This window comes from Numida meleagris, chromosome 3 (genome assembly GCF_002078875.1).
Source record: "Numida meleagris isolate 19003 breed g44 Domestic line chromosome 3, NumMel1.0, whole genome shotgun sequence".
Taxonomy (NCBI): domain Eukaryota; kingdom Metazoa; phylum Chordata; class Aves; order Galliformes; family Numididae; genus Numida; species Numida meleagris.
In genome coordinates this window covers 99,353,895-99,361,772 of record NC_034411.1, presented here as the reverse complement: position 1 = coordinate 99,361,772, position 7,878 = coordinate 99,353,895, and the positions used below count along the sequence as shown (strand labels likewise).

At 44.1% G+C, this 7,878-nt stretch overlaps 2 protein-coding genes across 2 annotated transcripts; both read right to left on the bottom strand.

Annotated features, from left to right (window-relative positions):
* On the bottom strand, positions 945 to 4,031 carry FAM84A (family with sequence similarity 84 member A). Its single transcript, XM_021391951.1, has 2 exons — positions 3,893 to 4,031; positions 945 to 3,317 (listed from the first exon to the last, which is right to left on the bottom strand). The coding sequence occupies exon 2, from the start codon at positions 3,278 to 3,280 to the stop codon at positions 2,432 to 2,434; it is 849 nt and encodes a 282-aa protein (XP_021247626.1). The 5' UTR covers positions 3,281 to 3,317; positions 3,893 to 4,031; the 3' UTR covers positions 945 to 2,431.
* On the bottom strand, positions 3,432 to 6,939 carry LOC110396404 (translation initiation factor IF-2-like). Its single transcript, XM_021392019.1, has 3 exons — positions 6,327 to 6,939; positions 3,893 to 4,320; positions 3,432 to 3,794 (listed from the first exon to the last, which is right to left on the bottom strand). The coding sequence occupies exons 1-3, from the start codon at positions 6,337 to 6,339 to the stop codon at positions 3,432 to 3,434; spliced, it is 804 nt and encodes a 267-aa protein (XP_021247694.1). The 5' UTR covers positions 6,340 to 6,939.

Sequence of the window (7,878 nt, the reverse complement as noted above, 5' to 3'; positions counted from 1 at the left end):
ACTTCTGACAGAGCTTGAATAAATACACACATAGCAAGGCCAACTAAGGAAAACTGCCATGTTCATGAACCAGGTTAGTTAGTCATTAAAAAAAAAAATCAAACCCACATCAAACAGTTAAAATGGCTGTTTAGATAGAGAGATGGAGTATTTGCAAAGCACAGTGAAACGTTTAAAGTCACTATGTTCTAAATTCTCACTGGTGAGGACCTGCAATGCTATTCTTGCAGGGAACCTCTAACCCTATCTTATTCATTAGAGAACAATTTGAAAAAAAAGATTTCAGAAGTCAAAATTTACATGACTCCATTATTTCTTTTTTCATAGACACCTCATCATTTACTCCATCTCTCCCTGCCTCTTCCTACTTCAGTTCTCCAATGTACTTTATAAGGAGGAATTAAATTACTTTTGCCCACTCTTTCTTTTCCTACCATTTATGTTTCATTCTTTTCTAAATGCTTCGGCTGTAATGTCAGTATATTTCTGCAATCTCACAGCACTCCCCCCAGGTGCTACGGGGAGCTCAGCAACTGGAGCAGTCTGGGATATGTAATGCAATATACACAAATACTATGTTGAAGATTGTTAATTTTATGGAAAAGAGCTATCATTCAGACATTATCACCCATATAAAGCTAAAACAGTACATATTTAATAAAAGGTATGGCAATTCACTTAAAAAAAGCTTACCCCATATTGGATGAACCATGGTATTTAAGGTGAGAGGGCAAATAAAAGTAACACTGCCTATTAGGGCATAACTTTGCTAGGTGTATCAATAAACAAAGCCTGTCAGATGACCTTCACTGAAGGAGTGTAGTTTTTTGTTGTTTTTTTTTTTAATATATTTATGCTGACACTTATCATAGCAAACTACACTCCACCCTCACAGCTTCAGGTATGGGAGGCAAACCCTTTGTAGAAATGAAATTACTGTTGCATCAAGGTTGCTAATGACATTGTTTAATACAAAAAGGAGCCAGGATACAGAACATTGATAGGGGGGGTGGAGTGTATTGTACATACAGAACAGGGGTGTTACTTCTATTCTGTCATCTGACATTGATGTGGGAAGAGGGGACAAAAACAAATGCATTTTCTTTCCAGCACTGAAACATGCAAAGACAAATTGCTTATTACAAGTTGTACGCAGCTCAGAGTAATAAAAATAGAATAATACAGATTTAGAAATGCCCCAGTATAATTTTTTAGATTGTAAATATATTTAATATTTTGATCTTTCACTTCAAAACTGCAAGTTAAGCAATGAGTGAACTGGATCTGAAATACAGACAAGGCATTGCTCACATCACATTAAAAGGAGTCTTAAATGCAGCTGTGGATTCCTAAACTTAGACTGAACGGGATTCTTAGTTGCTTAGAATTTAAAATGCAAGATGAACTTGGCCACATTATATATATTTTAAGTGGAATTGTAAATACGTAATAAATTGCTGTTTAAAAAGACAACATGCAGAATTCAAACCCATTTGTTTCTTGCAGGATTCTGTTGATTTATGCATGAAGAGGTAGTGAAGCAGTGTTGCAATGAGAGTCACTACAGCGACACAAACCCACAACCCAAGCATAAGATCCTAGAGGCTGGATCTCCAAGGACCAACACTGAGTACACTGCTCTCCAAAATACACCTTCAAACCAGTGAATTTGGTTTCAAGGAAACAGCTGCTCACCAACTTTTTCACAAAATAAAAAATTAGACGGGTGGTGGAAGCAGCTTATGAATTATGATGACATTTAGCAGAGAGCTGCAGACAGAAAGCAAAGACATATTTTAAATGTGATCAACTTCAAACTGAAATGTGAAAGCATTTTCCCCTGTTGATGTCTTGCTAGAGTTAGCTGGGACAAAATTTGGATTGCAGCTATGGGCTGAAGCAACAGTGTTGAGAAACAAAGCAAACAAGCATTTACAACTCCCCCACCTACAACCCCTTCCAATTAGAAAAGTACAATGGATGCTTTTGGTTGGCTGCCAGGCAAATGTTAGCTAAAAACTCATTTAGTTAAATCCACATCCATGGCCCCCAGTGTTTAAAATTTGTCATGGATTAAAGCCATGAAATAAAAATTAAAAAAAAATTTCAATTTGAAATTTTATTAGCGTGTTGCTATAATGGTCAACATCGATCAACAGGAGAGACTTTGTCCACACACTCTGAGAACAGCCTTCGTGCACCTCCCCCCTCTTTTCTTCCTCTCTCTCACGCGCTCTTTCAGCATTAACACTATTAAAAGCCAAACAGAATACTGGCTATGGGTGTAAAGAACGCTGTTTTTTTTGGAATGTTGCCATGGATCCTGCTTTCAGTCGCGTCCCATGGAAAGCAGGTGCAGCCAGCTGCCCCTGTGGCAGGCTGGGCTCCCCAGTAGGGCAGAAGGAAGATAGCCATGTACCCTCACTGTGCACTATTCTTTCCCATCCACTATAGCCAGGTCTTTGATCACTCTCAGTTTGCCACTGGCATCGATTCTGCGCTTCTCGCGTATTAGATCCTCCAGGCTGTGGAACCTCACCGTGTGCACCTTGTTCTCCGCCAAGTGGATCTTGAGATAGTACTGCTGCTGGGTGCCGGCAGCAGCCTGCAGCTCCCCCCCGGCTTTGAACTCCCGTTTCCCGAAGCGGCACCAGGCGGCGAAGCTCTCGGAGTTAGTCCAGCAGATCTCGTCGCTTTTTAAGCCCAGGTGCCCGCAGGCGTTTTGCACCACCAGCTCAGCCACCAGCGGGCGGAAGCGGTACCAGCTATTCACCACCCGGCCCACGTTGCCCGCGGCCGCCTCGTACAAGCTGTCCTGGCGGATCTGCCCCTGGTGGAGGTGGATGATCTGCCCGCTGCCCACGTACACTGCCCAGTGCGGCGGCGGCTGCTCCGACGGCCCCAGGTAGAGCAGCTCCAGCAGGTCCCCCGGCTTGCAGAGGGCAGGCAGCGCTGACACCGAGTAGACGCTCAGGTCCCCAGCCTGGGGGCCGCTGCTGACCTTGGAGAAGATGCATTCCTGGCCGCGGAAAGCGGAGAATTGGGTCTCGTTCAGCACGAACTGGTGGTGGAGGTGGTGGGTGGGCGTCTCCTGGCCAGGGCTGCCGGAGCCCTTCACGCTGTACTTGTCTGGCTGGCCTCGCTCGTCCAGGTCCTCCTCCTCATCCGAAAAGAAGTAAGCCACCCCGACGCGCAGCTCGTCTTTCTCGATCCCCGAGGGGTCCCCGGTCGGCAGCTCGCTGTAATTCAGGTGGGTGATGCGATCCAGTTGATTTCCCATCAATAACAGGGCGAGGCGAGGGCAGGAATCGCCGGATCTGGAGGAAGGGTGGGGTGGGCAGGGACAGAGAGAACGAGAGTGCAAACGGAGGGAAGGAAAGGAAGAGAGAAAGAACAAAAAAAAAAAAAAATCAAGACACACACAAAAGACTTCAGCGATTCCGCCCCGAGCACCCATCCCTCCCCCGCTCCATTCTTCCCTTCTGTGCGAGGGGGGAAATTCCCGGTTCGGATCCTTCCCCTCTGCCCTCGGGATGCAGGGCAGGGCAGAGCCCCGGGGCTCCCGGCCCACCCCCACGCCGCAGGAGAAGGCGGCTCCTCGCCGCCCGCCGCCTCCGCGCGGAGGACAGAGTTGCTTCGGGAGCCTCCGCTCCGCAAGGGAGAGGCTGGCCCGGAGGGTCCCGAGACCGCTCGCAGCCGAGCCGCGCTACGTGAGAGCAGGCGGCCGGAGAAGCAGGCGGCCTCACAGCTGCCACCCGTGTCTGCCCGCCCAAGCCTCGCAGCTCAGCCAGGACCTCGTAAGGAGAAGGAAAAAAAAAAAAAAAAGGCGATCAGCACCCTCTGTCCCCAGAAGGAGTTCCTTTCCCCCCCCCCCCCTCCTCCCACTCCGTACCCGTGGTCGCCCAGCGCCAGAACCCCCCCCAAACTCCTTTAAAGTCGTCCTGTCCCCATGGGCGCCGCAGAGGAGGTGAGCTCCGTCCTCCCCACAGCGCGCCCGGCTCCTCCACCCGCGCCGCCCCGCTCCGCTGTGGGCTGCTCGGCCCCTCCGGCGGAGCCTAAGTACCGGCGGCGCCGCTCCCGAGCCCGCCCCTGCCCCGCTCATTGGCCGCGCCGCGCTGCGCTGCGCCCGGTGGCGGCGGCTGTAGCGGGGCTCCGCGGCGTCGCTGTCCGGCCGGGCCTCGCTGTCCCCCAGCGCCCCGTGGTCGGTTTCAGCGCGTCGTTGCTGGCTTCTGGCTGCAGCGCGGAAACTGCTCGGTGTGGGCGAGGCAGGGCTATTCGGAGGGAAAGGGTTCAAGCAGTGCGAGCACCTCCGAACGAGCCCTGCAACAGAAAAGAAAGCAGAAAAAAAGTAATTTCCATAATAAGAAAAACGCCCTGGCTTTAGCTGGAGGGTTGTATCAGTCCGAGAGTTTCTTCATCACTCAAGGAAATGAGCATCTGCTCATCTAACTTCAGAAACCTCAGGTTGTACCTTTGCAGTCTGAGGTCTGGATTTCCCTGTGGTCAGATGAAACTGGCCTTTCCAATGGGCTATTCTGCTCGCCTGTTGCACAGCCCATTTTAGGAAGGGATGAACTGCCCTAAGGAAGTGCATGTTTTTCACCATTACCAACACATTGAAACGTTGATGTCAGGTGAGGTGACTCCCGTTTGTGGTTGTCCACATCTGGCTGCAGCAGCAGCAGTGGGTTGTCCTCAGAATTGACGGGAAGATGGGCTATGGTTTGTCTTACATAAAAGATAAGACTGCCTGATGGTAGCAGTCCATCTTTTTCTAAAATACTTTAAAATCTACCATCTGTAGTAGTTAATACCAGTACACATTTTGCATATAATTTTGCACATTATGGAATTGAAGCTTAGGAATAATTTGCTGATTTGAGCACAATTTCTCTATAAGACTGCGTTAGTGATGGGACTGTAACCTTAGTTCTTCAGAGAGCTCTCATCATGGAAACTTCTGAGAAGAACTTAAATATTAAGACACTTCATGAAAAAATCTAATGTAATTACTTCATTTGTACGTGAATCATATTAAAGCACCATTTTTATCCACAGCAGAAATAAAATTTTCAAATAGACATAAATATTTCTATTTTCAGTGTTTGTGGATACTAACCATCTTCACTTCTGACTCCCCAACTTGGACTTTGTTTACAGTCCAGTTGTTGGGTTTGGTTAACTAAGAAAAATAATGCTGTTGCTTTATTCTCATAGTAGAGGCGTGCATCTGTACCTATAGTGAATTCGCATTTTTCATGGTATAAATTGCATGCCCATGTTTATATGGGTCAAATACTGGATGTCTTATGTAGATGTATTTACTTCAAACAAACCTTTACATTTCCCATTCAAATATTTATATGGCTATCTTTCTAGGAGAGTATTTTGTTTCTCATAAATTTTTTAACATATGCAAAGGCATCAGATCATAAATGGAAGAGAAAAAAGGGTGTGTTCAGTGGTACGACATTCTAAGATTGACCAGTTATTTTTCACTGTGGCAATTAGACTATTTTGTTGGTTAAGACTTTGCATGTTTCGTAACAGTCTCAGACTGATAGGTGTCTGTAAACTGCTGGCTTACAGCAGTTCAGGATGCAGCATTCAGGGGTCTGTAGAATTAGAAATTGAATTAGAAATAAAAATGTGTATCTAAAAATGATTATATTCTAAAATATGCATTTCACGGGCGTAAGCACAGTGGATGTTACAAACCTCTGAAATTGTTTAAATGCTTTTGTAACGATTAGCAGAAATTATGCATTCTTTTATGGTATAACCTTCATTAACTGCAACATTTTAAATTAAGTTATGAATACACCCTAAATACATTTATCATTTAGGCTGGAAAACAGCCTAAAATATTTTGATTTTTTTCATAACTGTTAATGTGTTCCATTGTTAAAGCTAGTCCGAGCAGAAGGCCATTTTTCCATAGATATATCTTTCATCAACAGTTTCTGTTTTCTAAACAGTTTATATTTTTTCTTGTTTAAAGTCTGTAGCATTTTAGGTTGCACTCACAGTTCACACTTCCCACATTTGCCAATCATCAAGGCTATGTGGAGTAATTTTTAGACAGTTCCAAACAAACAATACATTATTTCATCTTTTCCATGCAAAATAGTACAGAATAAATTCCTTCAGCAAACTGCATGGTGCAGAAGGAATCAGTCTGGGTTCAAGAAAGACTGTACTTCTAACTAGATGGAATACCCCCAGCCAGATTTTAACCATTTTCTTTGTGTTCCCCATGCCTTTGCAAGTCTGCTCAGTGAGTGCATCCCATCTCTTGCCAAAGCACTTACCCCTATTCAACATACCTTCAACACCCATTTCCTCCTTACATTTCAGTTCTGGCTGCAGTCTGTCTCATCGGTGTTTTATGCTCTTCCTCTGTCCCTCAAGAAGGACTTTTTTTTTTTTTTTCTCAGTTTGTCTCCAAAGTGTAAGGAATGTGCCATAAAACAAACCAAAACAAATGCCAGTATAAATGTAGTTATATAAAACTGTCAGGACAGAAATTATGTAAACCAACAGCTTGAAGTAAACCTCTCAGTTTGAAGGCTTCTGTTGGTGTTAGAGAATGTTACAACAGTACACAGTGTCCACAGAACTGTATTTCTGTGGCCTACTGCTTGTTTTGACTGAGCTATTCTAATGAATGTATTTATCATCTTCTTTAGGCATTTCATTTTTGGGAGCTCATGGAGGATTATTTAGCATGGCAGTTAGTGCGGGTTGGCTTGGTTGCTCTCAGAACATGGCACTGGCAGCACAGTGTCACTTTGCTCACACTTGTGTTCACCAGCTTCAGCCTCATTAAACAGGGTCAGAACCTTGTCTTACACCAAGACATAGGAATTTGCCATTAATCCATTCTTATTAACTCTAACATATTTTTCCTCAGACTGAGTGTAGGAAAGAAACCTGACAACATCATCATCTCTAGCTCTGTCCTGTTATACTATACTCCAAAGCAGTGAACTTATATTTTTCATTGCTATTTTTCCTTTTGTGCATTTTTCCACCCTTGGCATTTTGTTAGTCTTGCATTTATGTTTAATTTAATACACTGAAAACTCTTTTAAAATATGTAATAAAGTAGATACTCAGTAGCTTATTTTTTAAAACTTGTTTTTTAAATATTCTCATCATCTTGTCGTGAGCTCAGCTTTTGAGCCTTGGGCCCTTGTTGTTAAAAGTGGAGCTGAAACCTCTATTAATTTATATGAGTGAATGTTTGTGCAGAAAAAAACTGGGAACACATGTTTCAATAAACAACTAGAGAAAAAAATTAATGACAAGTGTTGAAACTTGACTATGATTTATAAACTTCCCATAGATCATAGGAATCCGTCCATCAAAATTCTGGTAGCACTGAGTCTCAAATGTTCAGTAGTTCTCTATTCCTATTGTAGCCTGGTCTGCCCAATAGACATCTAGACATAATGGGTACTAGGAAGGATCTTCTTTACTCTAAACTCTCTAAAGTGACAAACTCCAGCTGTAATTCAACTCTACATTCACATTCTTTGTCTATTTCCTATACCTTCTTTACAATCTCAGTGTACCTAAGGCATCAGAAACAAGTGATCCTAGTCCTTTGAGAAACCTGTTATCGGGACCACAAGTGGTGTAGAGATGGTAGAGCTGCTTATTTTGCAAACATCTTCTTACGCATATTGCCTACATACTAAGGCAAGGCCATAATGCCCAGGTTTGAGTAGAAGTGTGGTCTGCCAGCCCTGTAACGGCAGTGACACTACATAAGTACAGTTTCTACAGTATCTAGTTCGGCAGTGTCCAGAGATTTTGATCCTTAAGCTTTGGACAGCTTCTATAATTTTTTGTCCAATGATGTTGAAATATAAA

Bases quoted from the DNA above. Each gene is read 5' to 3' on its own strand.
- LOC110396404 (XM_021392019.1), bottom strand. The intron at 3,795-3,892 runs GTACGGAGTGGG...TCTCCTTACGAG, and splicing joins CTGGCGCTGGGCGACCACGG to GTCCTGGCTGAGCTGCGAGG.
- FAM84A (XM_021391951.1), bottom strand. From the start codon at position 3,280: ATGGGAAATCAACTGGATCGCATCACCCACCTGAATTACAGCGAGCTG.